This window comes from Opisthocomus hoazin, chromosome 7 (genome assembly GCF_030867145.1).
Source record: "Opisthocomus hoazin isolate bOpiHoa1 chromosome 7, bOpiHoa1.hap1, whole genome shotgun sequence".
Lineage (NCBI taxonomy): Eukaryota > Metazoa > Chordata > Aves > Opisthocomiformes > Opisthocomidae > Opisthocomus > Opisthocomus hoazin.
Window position 1 is genome coordinate 157,064 of NC_134420.1, and position 21,485 is coordinate 178,548.

Genomic DNA, 21,485 nt, shown 5'->3' on the forward strand with positions numbered 1-21,485 from the left:
TCCAGCTTCCCCCCCCCCCCCCGCCCCCCCCCCGGCCGACCCCGCCGCGGCGCCCGCCCGAGCGCGGCCCCTTCGGCTGCTGTTCCGCCGGCCCGCCCGGCTCGCTCGGCCGCCACGCGGCTGCCGCCCGGCCCTCGGCACCGCCGGGCTCCCTACCGCCGCCGCTGCCTGCGCCCCTCCGGCTGCCCCCGGGTCCCCTCGCCCCGCGGGCGAGGCCTGGCAGGGGAAGCCGCTCGCCACCCGCCCCGCGCAGCCGCTCCCTGCTGCGGGGCTGCGGCGCCGCTCGCAGTCCCGGCGAGGCCTGGCGGCGGGGCCCGCTTTTGGCTGTCGCTTCTCCTTTAAGAAAAAAAAAAAAACAACGCCCCGTCCGGCGGCGGGTGAAAGTCGGTGACAAAATGGCGGCCGGCGCAAGGGGGGCGGGGTTGGCGGCCGGCGCTCCGCCCACTTCCGCGCAGCCGCCGCGCATGCGCGCCGCCTGCCGGGAGATGTAGTTCTGGAGGCCGCGGGGCCGCTCCTTCCGCGGGCCGGGGCCTGGAGTACCCCGGCGCCCGCGGCATTTCCGTGGCCGATGAGCGCAGCCGTCACGGACGGCTGCGGGGCCTGTGCCGACATGGCTCCCTGTGCTGCCCGCCTGCGGCGGGCGCACCTCCGCGGCCTGGCGCAGGCCCGGCCTGGCCTGCACCCTCGGCAGGCGAGCTGCGGGGCAGCCATGGGAAATCCACCAAGCGCCGGCGTGGGCTCACCGTCCCTGCCAGCAGCCAGGGCTCCGTCCCAGCTCCGCCGCTGGCGACCCTGCTGTGCCTTCCAGCAGCGCAGGGGAAGGTGGCTCTGCTCAGGGACCCGCTGTTCTCGTCTCTAAAAGCTGAGTTGTCTCCCCAAAGCAAAACTTCTGCAGTACCCGCCAACATGCGCTCCCTGCAGAAGCAGTACTGTCCTGTAAGAACCAAACAGAACTCAAAAGCTACAAGCCCACGAACACTGAAGCCACCACCTTCAAGCAGTTCTGTGTCCCACTGTCCACTCCTTCCCCTCCACCCAGTGTCAGGACTGGAACCGCTGTCAGGGGGTTCTCAGTGGCTGGGTACGCTCTCAGAGCTGACCAGATCTGTCCTCCTAATTGCTGAGACTGCCTCAAGACCCAGAGAGCCACCTCCAGAACTTGCCGCAGAGCCTTTGGTGAGCTCTAGTGCAGCCGGGATGCTTTTTGGAACAAAGGATGTCCTCCAGCTCTCGAGAACTGTCTCTTTCACTGGATGAAGCAGTTACCTCAAGTCAAATGCCCCCTCATCATCCCCCCGTGAAAGAGCATCCCCTCAACCTCACCTAGCCAGCAGTGGGTTGTAAGTCCTCCAGCTGGAAGCCAGGGCTTGCTTTCAGGGATGAGGGCTGTTGCTTTGATTCTTCTGGAGAGGATGATTTGGCAGACCTTACCTACTGTTTTAGAACAGAAGAACAAGATGGTAATACTTCCAGATCAGAAAATCCATCTCCCCCAGTTCACGAAAAGATTCGCTAAACTGGTTGGGTTTCAACTTAATTCCATTCCAGGAGTCAAGAGGGATTCTCACTGATTGGTATCTACATCAAAAGCCCTCCTGCAATAGAGTTGCCATGCCCTTGCATCCTATCGTGGACAAGCTGGTAAAGAAAGTATGGCAGACACCCCACACCGTTCCTCCTGTGTCAAAGGAAATCGAGAGAAAATGCACCCTTCCTGAGGATGCGGTCAGTTACATCTCTCAGCCTGCACACGAGAGCGTGGCCATCGAGGCAGCGATGGCAATGGAGAAGGCGGGCTGGGAGCATGGTACTGCACCCCAAAACCCAGAACTGCAATGCCTGGATTCATTTGGCCAGAGGGTTTACTAGTCTGCAGCTGTAGCCCTTCGTGTTGTGGACTATCAAGTCTACATGGGCAGAGGACAAATTGAGCTCTGGAAGAAAGTTTCTGTGCTAGCAAAATGTCTTCCTCAGGACCAGTGCCAGGCATTCCAGGCTGTTGTTCTCTAGGGCACAGACCTGGCCAGGCATCGGGTGCTAGCAGCCTTTGATGCAGGGGATATGGTGATGAGAGCTGCTGCCTCGGGGCTGGATCCATGGTGGTCTGCTTGGCTGCAAGCCTCCAGCTTCCACGAGGAGGTCCAAACAAAACTCGAGAACTTACCCTACGCAGGGGAGAATCTCTTTGGGGAACAGGTAGGAGCTACTTTACAAACAGCCACAGAAAGGCGGGCCAAAATGTGCTTCCTCAGGTCGCTGAGCTGCCCCTCGGCCCCCTGCAGCAGGGCTGGAAGGGGAAAGCTTCTCTACATAAGCTGGCTTTCACACCCACTGTTTCAAGGGTGTGCAGTGCCTTTCTGGGAAGGGTGCCCCACCACAGTAGCAGAACAAGGTGCTCTTCATCCCCCCCTCTACAGACAGCAACAAGGAATTCAAAGAGCCCAAGGCATTTAGTTGGTAAATAATGTTTGGCAGACTAATACCCACCAGTGAGATGACTTGGTCTGCCTTTCATTTCCTCCTGCTTTTGCGTTTCAAGTCCTAAGCCTTATTATGTATGACTAGAAAACAAAAGTGTGTCCAAATCTCCATTCCTCAGTTCCTGAGAGTGCTCTAATAAACCATCTTACTATGGAGAACTGTGTATGGTCCGATTCCTCTTGGCAAAGACACTGGGCCGTGGGGAGGAAGAGTACATACTAACATGAAAGTTAAAGAACCAGAAGAGCTCGAGATACTTGTACAGGGATTCCTCCTGTCCCTTGCAGAACAAGGCAAGTGGCTGCCTCCTTCAGAAGCTGTGGCAGCGTGCTTTCTCAGCAGCGGTGGGTGGTTTTTAAAGGCAATGTACAAACCTCCAGAGTTGGTTACCTGAGTGGTTTGAGGCTCATCATTGTCAGCACAGAGACAGTTTGGCTGGCTCTTGCGTTTTGTCAGTCCGATGTCAATCTGTTAGTTTTCTTTCAGTTGAAATGTTTCTCTCTCTTCTCAAGAAGGAAATCTCAGCAAGAATTTAAGTAATGTCTGCTACTGCTGTTTGTATTCTAAGTGGCTGAAAATATTCTTTTTCTCCCCAAGGACTTGTCTAGCTTGAAAACTGATTGACATCACTTTCCAGACTAACTGTTCTGCTGCAGTTAACCCATCCTCTCTGCTATGAAATGATTTTGTATTTATTCTTAAATAAAATCAATTTTATTTCAAACTAGAGAGTCTTGATGGGGGAAGTTACTCTTGAGTGGCTGTTGTGATTGATTTCTCCTTTGCAGGCAAGGCATGGTGTCGCTTAATTCTTGTTAAAATAGGTTGGCTAAACCATTGCACAGAAGTACAGCTCAGATCAGGACACAGCTCAGCGCTTTGCATCTGTTGGGCTTGTGTTTTGTAACGGGAAATTTTATAATACAAAGGTACAGCTCCAGATACTTGTTTACCCTAGGGCTCACATTATCACTGGAGGGGGAGAGTAAATCACTGAGAAGTCTAAAAATAACCCGAAACCTTCTGCAGACAAGAAGGTTCTGTTATTTGCAGAAGGGGAAGTAGCTGACACAACGATCCTGGCTCAAAGTAGCCGTAAGAGAGCGATACAAGCAGTGCCTTGTCTTGTCTTTTGGGTAGCTCTCAGTATTGCTTGTCCTGAAATGTGCCTTGGTACTCACAGTTCCGTGTCCCACGTGGCTTTTCCCAAGAGGGTGCCTGGCTGGATGTCCCTGCTGTGAGCAGGTAACAAATGAGCTGTCACCAGCATGGAGTGTCAGTAATTAAGCGAACCTTGGCACGCCCGCTTGGTACAAAGGGGCTTAATTGAAACCTGCTCCACTCTGATGGTGCAGCTGGGATCAGCAATGTGTGACAGCAGGTGGCCAACACGACATTAGCCTGGCCTGTGCAGCAATCCTTCATTCCTCAGCGGTTCGGGGTGCTGCAGCTCCCGCTGCCCGGAAGCTTAGCGAACCCCTGGAGAGGACAGACTGGAAGCAGCAGGCTCAGCCCAGCATCGACAGAGCCCCCGGCTGCCCGTGAGCATGCTTCAGGTCCTGACTGCAGACCCTCCTCCAGGAGCCGGCGGATGGCTGCGTCCTGCTGGGCTGCTGCCACAGGGACCCGCTTGCTGTTATCTGGCCTTGAGGTGAACCTCTCTTTCCCCAGGGTCAGTAATACTTCTGAAGGAGCCACATCTTGTGTTTCTGGGCCACTTTGTGGCAAACCACACATCTGGAGGCGGTGCAGTGCTTGATTGCAACCCTGTCTGAGGATCTCCTGACAGCTCTCCCGATGAGGCATAAAGCTGCCACAGTGAAGCTGTGCACAGAACTGGGGCTCCTCTCACCTGGCAATGGTGGGAAAAAACTGATGCTTAATTGGCTTTATCTGGAACAGGTATTTTTTCTGAATGAGCCTCTTCCCTGGAGATGAAACGGAAGGTTGGCAGGACAGAGGCAAAGCCAGAGAGTGGGAGTGAGATCAAAGAGATACCCACAGCGAGGGAGGTGTGGCAGAGGTGAGACATTGCAAGAAGTGTCGCACATCCGCAGGAGAAGCAGCAGGGAGACAGGGGCTCTGGCTGCATGGCTTGTAACTTTTGCTCCCAAGGCTTTCATAGCATCCTTGAAACCCCCCAGGTAGCCCAAAACTCAGAAGGAGCCTAGCAAGGACACGGAAGCTTGCAGGCTTGTGTGGGGCCGGTAGCCAAGGTGTCCGAGATGTTATCCACGCACCTACAAAGTGATGCCTCCTCCAGAAACCAAAGCAAGAGCACAAAAGACATGTCAAGCCACATGCAGCCTCCCCTGCACGCGCCATCTAGGGTTAATCACCACATGCAGCTCTAACGAGACTGGGGCAGGGGTGCTGGGGGAGAGCAGCAGCAGCCTGGAGGAAACTCACTTCACAGCAGGGTAGAAAAGCAGCTCTGGGGGAGAAACTGGATCCGGAGGGTTGTGGTGGGAAGGGGGAGCATCTTGGTGCGATGCTGCCCTGCCATGTCATCCCAGATGTCTGCACCTTAGGTCTGGGGCATGTTTTGATTGCAGGCATCGTTGCACTGCCATCTCCCGCTGTTCCCGTGTCCACCGGTGCAATGAATATGCCAGTTATTTACCTCTGTCTGCTGCAGCAGCCTCCACTTCATCCCCGCACCCCATATTAGAAACCAGTCCCTTGGAGCTGTTCCAGCATTCACGGGCTGCTCTCAGTGGTGCCAAAAGGTTTCTCTGCTGAAAAGCCAAGCTGTAAATATCACTCGATCAGCCTCACAGGACCTGGGCCTTGGTGGAGGCCCCAGGGATAATAGTCATACCTGTGGGTCTGCCTTCCCAAAGGGTCCTGAACAGCGAGGGACCCGTGCCTGCATCTCGGGGGCAAGCAGACCGCAGCCTCAACCTGTGTCTCTGCCAGAGGTACCACCACTGCTCCTGCCTCAAGACAGACATTTGGGTGCTCATGGGTTTAACGCCCAAAGTGGCTGCATGAGGTGCCCAAGAGACTGAAGCACCCTGGCTCGGCAGAAGCAGAAAAGTCCCAATGGTGGGTAAATCGCTCGAAGTACCAGCACAGATCACTGCTCTGGTCTGCTGCTGGGAGTTGTGCCTGGCCGGCCGACAGTGACGTGCTAAGCGGGTGTATCCCAATGCCTGTAGCATCAGGGCTGAGCCATGCCTGGCAGCCACATGCATGGCACCTCTGGGAAACTTTTAAGTGGCCCAAAGCATTAACACAGGGAGAGTGTAGCACTGCCACCAGCTTCGGCAGTGCCACCACCGCCTGCACTGCTGCAGTGAGCCAAGTCCTCACGCTGACTCTCAGTAATGCAAAGGGATTTGCCGTTACCTGGAAATCCAAGATGGGGCTCCAAAAGCATCTCCCAAAGGCAAGGCTATGTTGGAGTATGCTGGCACTGTGGGTCCTGTGCCTGCCTCCATCACACCATCACAGATGTATTTCCACCTCGTGCAGGCATGCTGTCCCTCATCACATGCAGCTGGTGGCTTCTGGAAAGGGCCTAGGTCTGCAAGACACTCGCGCTCCAGCTTCCATCTGAGAAGCCCAAAGAGCTCAGATGTTTTTATGAGCCAGGAGCTCCCTGGACAACCTGATGGCTGGTTCCTTCCCTCTCCAGCCCCAACCCAGGGCTGCTCTCGGCTCCTCCTGCCCCAGCCTCTGCCACCGCTTTCTGCATGCTGCCTGTCACACGTGGTGCACAGCGCACAACCCACAAAGGAAAAACCCTGAGCGACAAACCCCAGCGCTGGCTGGGGGAGCGGGGGTGAAGCGGGAGAGCGGAACTGAAAGCCGATGTAGCTCAGCCTGCCAGCTCACCGCCCCACAGGCGCAGCCCTGGCCTCCGGCCGCCAGGACCCCATGCCGAGGCAGGATGGAGGATTTAGGTAAGCCGGGCCCCTCCGGAGCCAGTCCCACACCCAGGCTTGATGCAGGGTTGTGCCTTCGGCGACTCAGGGGAGCCTTGTCTGTCCTCTCCCTCAGGGTTAGGTGGGGATGCTGCAGAGGGGGCAGCGATGGAGCCACACTCCCTACCAGGCCCCCCCATCGCAGGGGACGAACAGGGCCCAGGCGGCCGAGCTTGGCCAAAAATGGAGAGTGTTTGACGGCAGGAAACGGGTTGCGGCAGCAATGCAATCCCAGCTGCACGCAGCAGGGCCGAGTAGCCCAAGGGTGCGGCACAACGTCCATGGGTGCTGGAGTCATCCCTGGCCCAGGGTGGGGGAAGCAGCGACGCTGGGGGGGGCATCCCCCCGCTTCCCATCATGAGGGCAGGGAGGTGCCAAGGGACGGCCAAGGTAGCGAGGTAAAAGCAGAGAGAGGAACCGCTTTGTCTTCCCCATGGGAAGTGCCGCTTGCTCTGGGTGCACAGAAAGCAACAAGGTTTAGCTCTGCTGTGCCAGGGCTCGTGCTGGGATGAATTTAAGTGTGGGTCGATGTTTTTCTGTAAGCCAGAGATGGTGTGGGGGGGAGCAGGACCCTTGTTGCTAGTGGCCCCCCCACTCTTCTAGAAGGCTGCACAGCACACGGGGTGCATGCCACATTGGAGATGGGGCTCCGGGGGAGGGTGCTCAGGGCCACCGCAGCCTGCTGGGGCCCTGGCACCTGGCTGGCAGCAGCTGCTGTGATGCTACTTCTGCTCCTGAGATTTCAGGAGTGGCAAAAGACTGCTTGGGGGTGCACAGGCAGGGAGAGCAAACGGTGGCTGGGGTGCCTAACCTGGGTCTCTCCATGCAGATGCTTTGCTGGCAGAACTGGAGCAGAGCTCTCGCCCGGCCTCTGAGGACCACGTGCTGCAGGCTCCAAGCTCCTGCAAGCAGGACCCAGCCACAGCCAGGCCCCCAGCTGCCCAGGGCCGTGAGCCACCTCCCTCGGCCACACTGAAGGTAACACCTCAACATGGTGGGGCTGGCAGCTGAGACCTGCTCAGCTCGTGACAGGGGTGGTGGTACCAAGCAGGCAGCAGAGAGTGCCAGGGAAGCATCCTGGGGGGTCAGCCACAAGGGTTTGTCCTTCCAGGTGCAGCCATCACCTCGGGCTCAGGTTCTGGGAGAGGCTTTGAAGACTGTGTACAGGTAAAACATGGCCGTGGGAGGGCAAAGCCACCCAGGAGTGCCCTTCCAGGGTCACCTGGGACACGTCCTCCGGCAGCACCTGGCCTCCTACACATGCCTCACAAAAAATGGTCCTTCCATGAGCTGGGGCAGGGGGGTTGTATCCTGCATCCCTGCAGCACGGCTGGGGTGAGGGCTGGGCTCCCAGCAGCCCCCTCCCTGCCACATGTGCCTCCCCCATGCCAGCACGTCTCCAGGGATGTCCCCTGTCCCCTGCTGTGGTCTGTGGGGAAAGGGTAGCGTCTCACAGGGGTGGAGGGATCTCAGTCCCGGGCACCCTCTAGCCTTGGGGTGGGAGCCGCAGCATCTCTCACTCTCTGCCATACCCATCAGCCCCATACCAGCCCCGCAGCCGCTGCTTCCCTCGTCCCCACCCACAGCAGCTGCCCAGCAGCTGGACGAGCTCCTGGCCAACCTAGGCCACCTGCAGAACAAGGTGAGCCTTGTCCCTTGGGGAAGGGAGGTCGGGGGCCTGGCCCTCACCCATCCCTCACCGTCCTCCTTCCCAGCAGCTGGCGGCTGCGGGGCACGAAGCCAGGGTGCCAGCGGAGCCCGAGCCCTCGCTGGACACCATGCTGGGCAGCCTCACCCGGGACCTGCAGGAGCTGGGCATCACAGCTGTCCCCACTGGCACCTGCGCTGCCTGCCGCAAGCCCATTGCTGGCAAGGTGAGCCCTGTGCTGCCATGCCAGCCCCCCTCCTCTCGGCATCCCCTGGAGCTGCTCTCACCGGCCCCCGCCTCCTCGCAGGTGCTCACGGCCCTGGGCAAGACCTGGCACCCCGAACACTTTGCCTGTGCCCGCTGCGGGGAGGAGCTGGGCGGCCAGCCCTTCTTTGAGCGAGGCGGGCGGGCATACTGCGAGGAGGACTACCACCAGGCCTTCTCCCCGCGCTGCGCCTACTGTGCTGGCCCGGTCCGCGAGGTAAGACCCCTGGTCCCCCAGCCACCCCCAGCCACCCCCAGCACCTCACCTTGCCTCTTCTTGCAGAAAGTCCTCACGGCCCTGGACCAGACGTGGCACCCCGAGCACTTCTTCTGCGCCCACTGTGGGAAGGCGTTCGGAGACGACGGTAAGTCCCGGGGTACAGAGGTGGGGGTCCTGTCTCCACTACCCCCACCCCAGTATCCGCCCCACAGCTCAGCCCTCGAACCCCTTGCCCCATCCCACATCCCCCCCACGGCCTTGCCTTTGCCTCCTGTCCCGGGCACTGCCATGGCTGTGCCCTGCTGCGAGCCTCCGCCCGGTGTGTGCCCACCCCGACACTCTCCCCGCAGGTTTCCATGAGCGAAGCGGGAAGCCGTACTGCCGCCAGGACTTCCTGGCCATGTTTGCCCCCAAATGCCAAGGCTGCGACCGCCCCGTGACGGACAATTACCTGTCAGCGCTGCAGGGCGTCTGGCACCCCGAGTGCTTCGTCTGCACGGTGAGCAGGCCGCGGGCCGGTGGGGACGCAGCAACGAGCGTGTCCTCGAGCCCATGTCAGCCTTCCCTGTCTCTGTCCCCCCAGGAGTGCCTAAGCGGCTTTGCCAGTGGCTCCTTCTTCGAGCTGGAGGGTCAGCCCTACTGCGAGCTGCACTTCCACCAGCGGCAAGGCAGCATCTGCCACGGCTGCAGCCGCCCCGTGACTGGCCACTGCGTCACAGCCGCGGGGCGCAAGTACCACCCCGAGCACTTCATCTGCGCCTACTGCCTGGGCCAGCTGCAGAAAGGCACCTTCCGTGAGCGCGGCGACAAGATGTACTGCCAGGCCTGCCACGACAAGCTCTTCCTCTGAGCCCCGGCTGCCCCGCCAGCACACAGCCACCCTTCCTGGCTGGCTGGCCAGCCCTGCTATCCTTCCCACTATCAACAGCCCCAGCACCTTCCCTGCCAGGCCAGGCACCCCTGGCGTCCTCCCTGCCGAGCCAAACATCCCCTTGTATTGTCCCTCCCACCAATGTCCCCAGCATTGCTCCTGCTGAGCCAAATGTCCCAGCATTGTCTCTGCCCAGCCAGACAGCCCAGGCATCATCCCTTGTCCTCCTCCCCACAAGACATTCCTGGCATTGTCCCCTCCACCTGAAGCAATAAAACACCTGGCCCTGACTTTGCTCTGCTCGCTGGTGTCGTCATGGACAAGGGTGCAAGGCAAGGTGGGAGGACTGGAGCCTCCCCAGCCAGGTGAACCCACCAGTGCTTCCTACTGGAGCACTGCATCCCGTCTCCTACCGTGCCACCACTGGGGGTGGCTCTGCCCCAGCTGCCTTTCCCCTGTAACCCAGAGGACAGCAGCCCCAGCCCTGCACCCCTGCGTTCCACTACCCCACGGCAGAAAGCGCTGCTTGGCACCCCACTGAGATCTTTCCAACAGCAACACAGCCTCGGTAAAAAGCCAGAAAACTGCTTCCAAAAAGGTGTTTCCACAAACATAGAGAATTTCTTTCTGTCTTTCTCTTCACACGCACGCAGGGGTAAAAGCAAAGTGAGTTAACACAGTGTTTGAGCCTGGCTTCAGTATTCCCCAGGAGGGGAACGAGCACTTTTGGAGCCTGGCCCCGCTCTGCAGCGGCAGCCCTTGTGCCAGAGGGCTCCCCCAGCCAGGTTTTTTAAGGATGCACCCAGCCCTAGAAAAATTAGGTTATTTCTTCATTTGTGCAAAGTCTAGCAGCCACCAGAGGAGAGGGGAAAATTTAGGGAAAGGCTTCCCAGCAGGAAGTCCTACTACTCTTGACAGCAAGGCAGGGATCACGGGAGCAGCCCCACGCACCCTGCAAAAATGGTTAGCAGCTCAGTACAAAGCAAAGTCTTGTGCTTCTCATTCTTCCTCCAATCTTTCGCTAGAAAGAGGAGGAAACACTACTCCAGCCCAAGAGAGGGGCTGTCAAGCAGTGGCATCTTTCAGAGCCACGCTCAAGAGCACAGCCCTAGCCCTACAAAAGGCACTTAGTCCCAACTGCGAAACCAAAAACACCAAGGTAGCAGTCATAGGTAGAAGGCACATAGACACACTTTAAAAACTTTATTTATATAAAAAAATCATTTTCTTTTAAAAGCGTTACAAGAGTGTGCACAGGAATCAGACAAGGAACTGCTGCTTGCTTCCCACTCCCCTCTTCCCTAACCCCACTCCCCAGTAGGGCAGCGGATGAGAGCAGGGGGAAGGTTTTTTTGGTTCATTTGGAATTAAAAATTAAAAGAGGAATTAGTGTTTTACAAATGTAAAGGAAAAGAGAAGAGTTAGACCCCAGAACAAAACCCAGCTGAGGCGAGGTGGGGCTGGAGCAAGGGAGGGCTCAGCCAGAGCTGGGAGCAGGCAGGAGCAAGGCACCAGCTCTGCCAGCTGCAGGCTCCCCGCTCCCCATGGGTGCCCACAGTTCAGGGGGAGCCCTAGGCAGGGGAGGGCTCCTGCTCCAGTTTGCAGCCTCCTACAGAGGCTTCCAGTTGCAGAGGGAGCCCAAGGGCTCCCCAGAACATCACAGCACTTAGATGAGCCCCCCACCACCACAGCAGAGAGGAGGATGCATATGTCCTAGCTCCTGTGGCAGCCCAGTCTCCCCAGGACAGGACACAGATGAGAGCCCTGCACCCCATCAGTGAGGGCAGGGGGGCTGGGATGCCCCCCAAAACAGGCTTCCAGCCCCACTGCGGACAGTTAAGGCTCCCAGCAGGGAAGGGAGCTCAGCCCTGCCAGAAGCCTGGGAAACACCCCTTCCCCAGCAAAGAAGCCAGACAGTACAATTCAAAGAGCTATTTCACAGTGGCAAAAGAAAGGCACATGTCAAGAGAAAGCCCAAGGGGCAGCGCCACAGGCAGCTGGTGCGTGGGGGTGAGAGGGGATCCTGGCTTTACCCACTTGCAGCTATGCCAGCGCCTGTGCTTCACCCCAGGCACACAGCATGCCCCGAGAAGCCTGCCCCTCCCCAAAAGCCCTGCTGCATCTCCTCCTTCCCCAGGGACCCATCACCCCCCGCACTGACCATCATCCCCACATAAGGATCCCTCCTCACACAGCCACCAGGTGGGGGCCAGCACCACATCCAGATCCCTCTGCAGGATCCAGAGCCAGATCTCCCTTCCCATGTCCCCAAAGCCTCATCTAGGAGCAAAGCAAGAGAAGTTATTGCTGTTTTTCCTTCCCCTCACCGCCCCATGACTCCAGCCCCCTTCACACTGGTCCTGCCACCGCCAGGGAGGGATGCTCCCATTGTCCCCATAGCCCTGCCTGAAGAGTGATCCCACACAAAAATATATATCCTATAGGCAACAAAACAAACGAAAAGCCACCACCCATAAAAAAAGGTGGCAAGTGAGGTCCCAGTCTCTGTCCCTGTAGACGTCTCCAAGCAGAGGGAAGGCTTGGGAGAGTAGACAGTTCCTGGTCAAGGCAGAGATCCAGAGCCCTTTTGCAGCATCCATGCTGGTTGATCCAGCAGAGTCAGGCAGGAGGGTTTTACTCTCTGGAGGAAGGAGGTGGTGAAGGACAGGAAGGAAGAGTAATCGGTCAAGGTGTCCCAGAACAGGGAGATGCAGCAATCTAGAGGAGGCAGAGGGGCCCAGGCTGCCCTGGGGGACCAGGCCCAGTCATTTGGCTGGCTAGTTGGCACAAACAGTCCAGCAAAAAATCCAAAAATAAGACAAGGTAAAAGTCGGTCCATTCCACCATGAAGAGTTAGATATATTTATATATATAATATATTATCAACCCAGACTGAGTGGAGGCGGGGATGGCAGCTAGATCTTCTGCTGTGGAAAAAGAGGGAGAAACGTTAGCATGCCAGAGAGCGAGTGAGCAGTGGAGGCATGATCATGGCCCCGACGGATCAGGCAGCAGCAATCATAGCAGAATTTGGCTGGCCAAAGCACCCCTAACAGTGCAGCAGGATCTGTCACCACTGTTCAGATTGGGCAGGACACTGCAGGACATACCGACACAGGGGAACACACAGCAGCAGCATCCTCTGCCTCCTCTACCTCAGGCTGCGATTCTTGCCCCTCCTCCTGCTGCAGACACATGGGGGTTAGTAGCGGCGAGGAGGTGGGGTGGAGGGGGGTGTTAGTTGTGGAAGCCCAGCTCTCCCCTCCGCCTGCCAGCCAGGACAGCGATGTGTCATCTCCTGCACCCCAGTCCCGCTCACACTTCCCTCACTAGGAAGAGCTGCTCACCATCAGCGGTGCTGCCTTCACCAGCTCCGTATCTCCAAGGTCACCAGATCGGTCCAGCGTCCTGCTGTGGTCCCTCTCGTTGAGTGTGGAATAGTTGTCTGGAGCAGGAGAGGGGACAGTCACTCACTTCCATCACCTCCATGGGAGGCAGCATCGTCCCCACAGGAGATGTGAGCTCTGCCCCCTCCCAGCACACCAAGGAGTCAAGATGCCCCCCCTCCAGTCCCTCTCCTACCTGGTCCCATGTTGCTCATCTGGATCTCCTCCCGGGAGGATTTCTTGTCTACAAGCATGGGAGAGCAGCACATCAGACAGAGCCCCTGCAGCCATGAGCAGCAGAGGAACCACTACCCATCCCAGCTGGAAAAGCCCAGCTGCAGCCACAGCACTGCTGACCTAAGGATGCTGCAAGACCTATGTTAACTGCACGCATCATTTCTAGCCCCAAGAAGCCATCTAAAGCCTAAAGGTCTTGTGTGAGCAGCTGTGGCTGTCAGGAAAGGCAGCGCTGAATAGCAGGGAGGGGACAAAGGCTGAAAGGAAGGCACATACCTGTTTTTTGGTTCCTGTCGATGAGAGGCAAGGTGCTGTCATCAAACGAGTTGCCTCCCTGGGTCCGAGAGGTATTGCTCAGGTTCACCTGGAGCATCAGACAGTTACCACTCACACCCTGACCCAGACACTCTTTCCCCAGCTACACATCCCACCCCTCCACCCCCAACATCAGGACAGACTCTCCCACAGCCCATGAGCAACCGCAGCATGCTCCAGAGCCCATGGCTGCACCCACATCAGGGCGTGGAGGCAGCCTGCCTGCACTGGCTTGGGGCAGCACCCAGCCCATAAGAGGCCAGGACAGTCCCAACTTTTGGGAAAGAAACTAAGCCCTGGAAAACCTTGTTCTTCAGCATTGCCATGGTGGCTTTCAGAGCTGCAAACTGTCCTGCCTGCAGATCTGCATGGGGACACAGGGCTTAAAGCTTTTTAGAGTATTTCTTCCTTAGCAGAAACTTCCTGCCGGCCATCCACAGAGAAGTGGCAGAGGGGACACCCTGCTGGTGGGGTTGGAGACCCTTGAAGGCAAGAGCTGAAATCCAGTACTGTTGAGCTCCAGGAACACCCTTCTCCCTGCTGCAGGACCCTACCTACTGCCCCAGCCACAACAGGGTATCCCCATTGCCACAGTCCCATACTTGGAAATCTGACTTCTTCCAGCCTTCTTTCTCCAGCGGCTTCCGCAGCTCTTTATACCCCCAGACTGTCTGCAAGACGAGGGCAGCTGCTCGGACTTCTCTCTCTGAGCGGTTCCTGGAAAGAGGTGAAGGAAGAGATGTTTGGAAATACCCACGGCCTTGAGGAAGCTCACCAAGAAGCCCCTCATCAACTCTTGCATTCTTCCTTCCAGCAAAGCCTACCCAGATTTGTTGATCAGCACCAACTTCTCAATCCCCTGTGTTTCCCGCAGCTTCTTGGCAGCCTCGAGGTTGTCTACAATTACTTCATTGATTGTGTTGACGATTGACACTACTGTGTCCTCAGAGAGGTTTTTGGCTGGGGTCTGCTGGCCTCCAGGCAGGTTCTTCACTAGGTTGGGGATGGCATGTTTACCTGGGAAGAGGAAAGAGCTAGGAATGAGCAAGCAAGCAAAAGGACAGCAAGAGGGGGGGTGGGGAATTACTGCCGGAGGACCAGAGACAGGTGACCAACATTGATGTCCCTCTCAGTGGAGCTCAGCACATGGTACCCTGGGAGACAAGCAGTAGACAGATGCTGGGCTGATGCCATGCCCACACACTTCCTCAGCTGCCAATATCAGCTTAACCCATGTGGATACAGAGAGCATGATGTCCTCTCTGCTGCAGTCCTCACCTATCAGCTCTTTGTTACGCAAGTCAACAGCCAGGTTGCGCAGGGCTCCAGACGCTGCTTTCACCACTCGCTCGCTGTCGTGGGTCAGGAGGTCGGCAATGGCGGAGAGTCCCTTCTCCTGGCGCAGTGCCGAGCGGATGTACCGGCCATACTGCAGGCGAGAAGCAGAGCACCACGGTGTAACCTGGGCAGGCACAGTCTCTTCCTGCTCCTGGGGCTGGGGGCACCAGTGGGAGCCTTGCCACCCACCCTCATTCTGGGAACTGCGGGTCTTGGCTTCACCCATGCTGAGACAGACTGCAAGGGTCCCACTCCTGCCCCAAAGCACCCCTGCAGGCCTGGCAAGCAAGATCTTCCAGATGGTCTTTCCATATACAGCAAGAGAACGCAGGTCAAGGCGCTGTAGAGCAGCCCCAAACCTTCATCCCCTGCCCTCAGCCTACAGGAGGGAAGGAACAGCAGGGAGCCAGCTGCAGGCAGGGACACAGACAGGCAGCCCTTGGGAACACACGGCTGGCAGGGAGCACGGAGTCCTTGACAGCACAAGTGAGACCTGGTCCACACCTGAACGGTGCTGCCAAACAGTATCTTCCTGGGCAGCAAGCCATGTGCAAAGCAAACAGCCTGAAACTGCAGAGCCCAGGCCACCCAGAGCTCTGCTGGTACCCCAAGGGTGATGCTCCCTGCTCCCCAAGGTCCCCCTTCTCAGCTCCACGAGGCACTCACCGTCCAGCTGCCAGCACACAGGTTCTGAATGGCTCCTGCCGAAGCCTCTAGGATGGCTGGAGTCTTGCTTTCCTTTAGAAGGGAGATGTATATCCGGACCACTTCTGGCTGGAAGAGGAGCTCATAGCCTGCCAGAAGAACACAGGTAAGAAAGACTTACTCAAGGGGTCTTCTAGCATCTGACACATTCAAAGGAGCACTGCTGGGCAGAAGAGCCTGGAAACTTTTACTCAGGCTCACTGCTCCCTGGATAGTGGATCCATGGTACAGAGGACGTCAGGCTGCCCCACAGTACAAAAAACCCCAGCCCCCAGCACCAGCCCTGATCAAGGATGGGGCTGCTGCCCACAGTCCCCAACACACCACTGCAGCTCAGGAGGGGTTTGGGCTGAGCCACAGCACTGATGCTATCAGCAAGGAGACTTCAATTTCAGTACAACACCTGGCTGAGCAGCACCCAGCCCACACAAGGGCACATGGTGAGGGAGCAAACTTGGCAGCTGGGTGCTGTAGCAAAAGGCTCAGCCACACTCTCAGCAGGAGGAAGGGGAAAATACCCTAAGCAAGCGGCCACCAACACCACGGTGAAAAGAGCTTGCATTCAGCTCATCTTCAGGGACTCAAGGCACTGGGTCTCCAGCCCTCCACTACCCTAGCAAGCAGGCAGGCAGGGATCAGGCCTTTAAGTATTAACTCTTTTCCATGAAAACATATACACAGCAGAGACTTCTGAAGCAGCCATGAGATTGCAGTCTACGTTGCAAACCCAGGTTTTCCATCCTGCTCTTTGCCCTCAGCTCTGGTGAGCTATGTCCCCAGCCCCCACAGACAGAGGAGGTGGCTTCTCAGGCTCCCACCAGAGATGGGTAATGACTCTTCTCACAGCCCAGGTCAGCCCAAGGAGTCACCACCACATATCCGAGCTGCTCACAAGGTCAGGTCTGCCCTGAGTTTCCTTGTGACTCTTCTAGCTTGACTGTCCACACCCCCAGGAGCACCAGGGTCCTCCCCAGAACCACAAGGTATACTGGGGCAGAAAGAGCTGAACTCAAGCCCTGGGCTAATGCCCATTGCCAGCCAGAGAGGGGCTGTGATTCACAGCTCTCCAGGCGGCAAGATACTTGTTCCCAGAGGCTTCTTAGAATTATCCCTCCTCATGCTGGAGAACACTAAGGCAGGGTTTTTGGCTTTAAATCCTGCTTGTTCTTCACACCCAGGGGAGAAGAGCAGGCAAGAGGGCAACTGCACTGACAAGGCTGAGATCACCACAGAGAGCTACCCTTCCTAGGGCTGTGTCATCATGCTGTTCCTCAGTCCCCAGGGCAACAGTCCCCCCCACATTGCCAGGAAGCCTGTCTTGAGGCAGTACTGACCTCCTCCAGGCACAACAAGCATCCTCACAACCATCTGTGGCAGAGCTAGTGTTTTAACAGGCACCTGGGCAACCGGGAACATACATCCTTCAAAACAAACCTCTGCCCGTTTGGGAGGCTAACTTCAGTGGGAAATCAATTCTACCCACTCCTCTCCTGGACTGCTTGTGGAGAAGCACCCCTGCACACCCAAGGCCTGCACAAACACACTGAGGAACATACCTTTGGCTGGAGTTGTTCTTTTGGGAAAATCCACTGTATCGGCACCGGGGTCTTCTGGGACCTTTTTACCTTCAAAGGGCAAGCAGAGAGGCATAAGACACCGCCTCTCCCCATCTCAGCCCAACAGCTCTTTGCCACTTGCTAGAAGAACAAGCCCAGAGGTGAGCTGAAGCTAAGCTACCAGCATATCCAAGGAGGGCATGTCAAGGGCATTGGCCACACTGCAGGCAGTATGTGCCCAGCTGGTGGGGGAACATATAGCTAGAGAAAGCACCCGATTGAACCATGGAAAAATTAAAACCAAGAGCACACTCACCTCTGGAGAACCACTCGTCTATTGGCGAAGCGGAGTAAAGGACAGGAGAGAGGGGAGGCAGGAGGAGAGAAGTGCCGACAGCATCGTGGGGCAGATCATTTGGCAAGAAAGCGAAGGGAAGGGGAACGGACAACACAGGAGAAAAGGAAAGGTGTGGAGTTAGCGGACATCTATCCATCACCATCCCACCACCACAGAAACCCACCACTAGCTTGTGCCAAGTGCTTTGAGAAAGCCAAGCAGCAGCTCCCAAAGCCAGGGGAGACACAGACCACTGTGTCTCCAGAGAAAGCTGCACTTTAGCCTTCACACAAGAGACACCAGAGTAAGAGCGCAAAGACCCCAGACCACCTTAAAGCTCCACTGCAGTAGACCTGCCTTCTTCCCACCTCCCTCCTTGCTGCTGCCACCCAACAAACCTTTGCCCTTCTTGGCACCAAAGCAGCTCGCAGCATGGGGCCCAGCACTGTTGGCAGGGGCCAGAGGTGTCTCCTGGTAGCGCTCGGCATGGGGGATCTCACGGTGGACTTGGTAGGACAAGTTTCTCAGCAGGCACACACAGTTCTCCACCAGCTAGAGAGAAAGCCAGACAGTTTGACCTGGAGCAGCACATACCCATCCTGTGTCTGAGCAAGGGCCCCATCACAGCCTGCAACCCTGAGCCAAGCCAATGGGCACATGCAGCTCCATCTCAGACGGAGCTGGAGCATACCCCCATCCCAAAGCAGGCATGGCCAGCTCTGCTGGCATGAGTTCATACTCTGCTGGGCCAAAAGACTCTGCCATAAGCATGAAAGGTCCAAGGAAAGTCCCAAGGAAAATTCAAGCCAACACCTTGCCAAGGCATATCAGGGAGCCTCAAGCCAGGTGACACCAGCATGGGAATGAGTGACTCCACCAGACCCTGTCAGAGGGCCACCATTCCTACTGCAAACTGCCAGCCGAGTGCCAGACACCTTTTGGTCAGACAGCATCCAGGTCACACCCCATGCAGGCTCTCTTCCGAAGCAGAGATCGTGGAGAGGCATGAGCCTGACTGGGTTTTCCCAAGGTACACTGGTGTCCTGGTTTCAGCTGGGACAGTTAATTTTCTTCCTAGTAGCTGGTGTAGTGCTCCGTTTGGGATTTAGGACTAGAATAATGTCTATAACATGTTGGGGTTTTTTTTGTTGCTGAGCAGTCCTTACACTAAATGAAGGACTTTTCAGCCTCTCATACTGCCCTGCCAGTAAGGAGGCTGGGGGTGCACGGGAAGCTGGGAGGGGACACGGCCAGGTCAGCTGACCCCAACTGGCCAAAGGGACATCCCACACCATATGACATCACCTTGAATAAAAAGAACAGGGGGAACTGCCCGGGGGATGGCAGCCACTGCTCAGGGACTGACTGGGCATTGGTCAGCAGGTGGTGAGCAATTACATTGTGCATCACTTGTTTTGCATATTCTTTTATCATTATTATTATTATTATTTTCCATTCCTTTTCTGTCCTATTAAATTGTCTTTATCTCAACCTACAAGTTTTACACCACCCCCCCCCCCCAATTCTCTCCCCAAACCCACTGAGGGGGAGTGAGCGAATGGCCGTGTTGTGTTTAGCTGCCTGCTGGGTTAAACCACAACATCCTGTCAGATCAAATCTCTCCCTGCTGAAGATCCCCCGATTCGTTCTTCATTCGTCTTGGGATGAACCCAGCTTCAGCCACCACGAACAGCAGCACACTGCTAGAGCTGGCTGTCAAGGGCAGAGCTCTACACATGCCCCAACAATACCCCCGCTGTGGTACCTTGCTGTCCAAATCCTTCTGGCCGATCTCAGACTGGACAACGTAGATCAGGGCATCCACCAGCCCATCACATTCCCGCAGCTTCCGACGGGCCTCGCTCCGCTCTGAGCTCACGTTCCTGGCAGACAGGGGACAACCATCATGGGAGAGACAGCTGAGGGCAGGCGAGGAACAGCCCACGCCCAGCAGAGCTAAAGCCAGAGAAAGACTCCCATAACTCCCCGCCACTACAGAAACACCTCCAAAATCAAGGACTGCATCACCAGTAGCTGTCTGAGGAGAGCAGCTCCTCTGCAGACCTCCCCTGTCAGTCCCAGAAAGCTAACAGGAGCAGCCACGAAGGAGCATTACAGCAGTCCCAACTTACACCAACTCTCTGCCAGCAGTTGGCAGCCCCTCTCTCATACCTAAGGCAGCCAGCAGTGTTGGTGAGCACCACCTCCCACTCGATATGGCGGGGTTTAGAGTCCTCATTTGGTTCCCGCTCCCAGCCCGAGTGGGGAATGACAACTTCATCGGTCAGGGCATGTAGTGCATGATCCACAATGGCCATCTTGATAGAGTCATGAGAGGACAGGTTCCACAGTGTTCCTGAAATGCCACATGGGGGGGGGGGGTGGGGTGTGTGTGATCAATCAGACCATGAAGGCTTAAAAACCTGCACTGTGCATCCCTCGCCCAACAGATCAGCCCCTTCTCTCTTCCCTGGAGCCATTACCTGTGATGACCTCTGTGAGGTCCATGTCATGGGCCTTCCGCAACAGGCGCACCAGAGCAGGAACCCCATCGCAGTTCTTGATGGCAATCTTATTGTCTTGGTCCTTGCCAAAGGAGATGTTCTTGAGGGCTCCACAGGCACCATAATGCACCTCTTTCTTGGGATGGTCTAGCAATCCCACCAGCACGGGAATGCCCTTCAGCTTGCGCACCTCTGTCTTCACCTTGTCGTTACGGTAGCAGAGGTGCTGCAGGTAGGCAGCCGCATTGGACTTGACTGCATCCAGCCGGTAGTTCAGCATGGCTATCACCTCTGGCAGCTCCGGCTGGCGCCAGTTGCCTGGGGCCGGACCTCCCTTCCGCAGGCTGTCCAGACTAGCCAAGCTACCCCGCTCATGCTGAGCCAGGGGGGCCCAGTAGTACCGGTCAGGGGCCACTTCATCCACCAGCATGTCTTCATAACTCCTAGGAGAGACGACAGCAGACGTCAGCACAAGCCCTAAGCCTGGGGGGATGCTGTGACCTCGCCAACCCAACAGACAATGGGCTGAAGCACACACCATGTCTAGTCACCATTACCCTGCTGGAGAGCAGCCGACAGGCTCCCACCGAGGGCTGGGAACCAGGCAGCAGACCAGTGACAGAGCACCTTCCTGCTCCCCATGCAGGGTCCAGTGGGAGCCTGCAGCTGCAGGAGGCCACCCCGAAATGTCCCAAGGCCCGCTCAGGAAGCAGGAAGCCGTTCTCTAGGAGAAGGCAGCCTCAACAGCTATTCCAGGGCCTTCCCACCCACCCAATAGGTTTGGCTTTGGGTAAGGGGATGGATCCTGGTCTCTGCATAATCTCTGCTGAGGCAGGAGCTGGCCCCGGAGACACACAGCCCCACTGGGGCTGCAGACACTGCAGGGCAAATCCACCCCACCATGGACTGCTGGGGAGTGAAGCACCGGGGGCTTCCCAGGCTCGGCACACTAGCACTGCCTGGGCTCCAACCCTTCCACCTGCAGATACGCAGCGATACACACCAGCTGCACTGCTGCCCCAGGAACAGGCTTAGTCAGGCATTAAGGGATGCCCATGCTCAAGGATCACCCTCATGGCTTCCCACCAGGGCAGGGGAAGAGCTGTGGCCCCATGTCCCCTGTCCTGGTGAGTAGCAGTTCACCCACAAACCCAGCAGCACTGGGAATGAGCCCCAACAAGCACATGGAAGTGGCAAGAAAGTGCAACTAGTCCACCAGGCACCAAGGTGACAACACACCAGAACATACACCACACAAAATCCTGGATTCTCACCCCATTTCTGTAGTCACTGGCAATATAATCCTTCCTCCACCCAGGCAGAGGAATCCAGTGATTTCCACAGAAGTGGATGGGAAGGGATTTTGCACTTAAACAGAGGGGCCTGACCGCTGCTGGCACCCCTGCTGTGCCAGGACACTGGGGACACCCCACCAGGGTCCGAGATGAGGCAGCACCTTCCGGCTCATGTCTGCCCTGGGGATGGCTTGGCTACCTTCAGAGCTGCCAAGCAGGCGCAGGCAGGGGAAGCTGCAACGCAGGACGGTCACTGGCCCTGCTCCTTACACCACTGCCTCCCCCTACAGCCTCCAGCATGGGACTCACCAAAACCACTGGCTCACGGTGCAGTTGCTTTCACAGCCTCATCCCCTCAGGGGCTGCTGCTCAGCTGCCTGAACTGCACCACCACGGATG

The 21,485-nt window shown here is 57.2% G+C and overlaps 2 protein-coding genes across 9 annotated transcripts in view; one reads left to right on the top strand and one right to left on the bottom strand.

Annotated features, from left to right (window-relative positions):
- Positions 1-6,289: 6,289 nt before the first annotated feature.
- LPXN (leupaxin) lies at positions 6,290-9,697 on the top strand. Its single transcript, XM_075426087.1, has 9 exons — positions 6,290-6,389; positions 7,240-7,388; positions 7,522-7,577; positions 7,950-8,052; positions 8,129-8,284; positions 8,366-8,539; positions 8,606-8,687; positions 8,893-9,041; positions 9,126-9,697. The coding sequence occupies exons 1-9, from the start codon at positions 6,377-6,379 to the stop codon at positions 9,390-9,392; spliced, it is 1,149 nt and encodes a 382-aa protein (XP_075282202.1). The 5' UTR covers positions 6,290-6,376; the 3' UTR covers positions 9,393-9,697.
- A 902-nt stretch (positions 9,698-10,599) lies between these two features.
- CTNND1 (catenin delta 1) overlaps positions 10,600-21,485 on the bottom strand; it is a 31,823-nt gene continuing 20,937 nt past the window's right edge. For 2 of the 8 annotated variants that reach the window (XM_075425426.1, XM_075425420.1), the window contains 15 exons: positions 19,771-20,234; positions 19,460-19,643; positions 19,053-19,170; positions 17,686-17,839; positions 17,267-17,284; positions 16,951-17,019; positions 15,356-15,483; positions 14,630-14,780; positions 14,176-14,368; positions 13,954-14,068; positions 13,313-13,400; positions 12,996-13,043; positions 12,761-12,858; positions 12,524-12,598; positions 10,600-12,340 (listed from right to left, as the gene is read on the bottom strand). In XM_075425426.1, the coding sequence (XP_075281541.1) occupies positions 12,329-12,340; positions 12,524-12,598; positions 12,761-12,858; positions 12,996-13,043; positions 13,313-13,400; positions 13,954-14,068; positions 14,176-14,368; positions 14,630-14,780; positions 15,356-15,483; positions 16,951-17,019; positions 17,267-17,284; positions 17,686-17,839; positions 19,053-19,170; positions 19,460-19,643; positions 19,771-20,234 (1,915 nt within the window). In that variant the 3' untranslated portion in view covers positions 10,600-12,328. The other 6 variants (XM_075425418.1, XM_075425419.1, XM_075425422.1 and 3 more) reach the window with 5 other exon arrangements.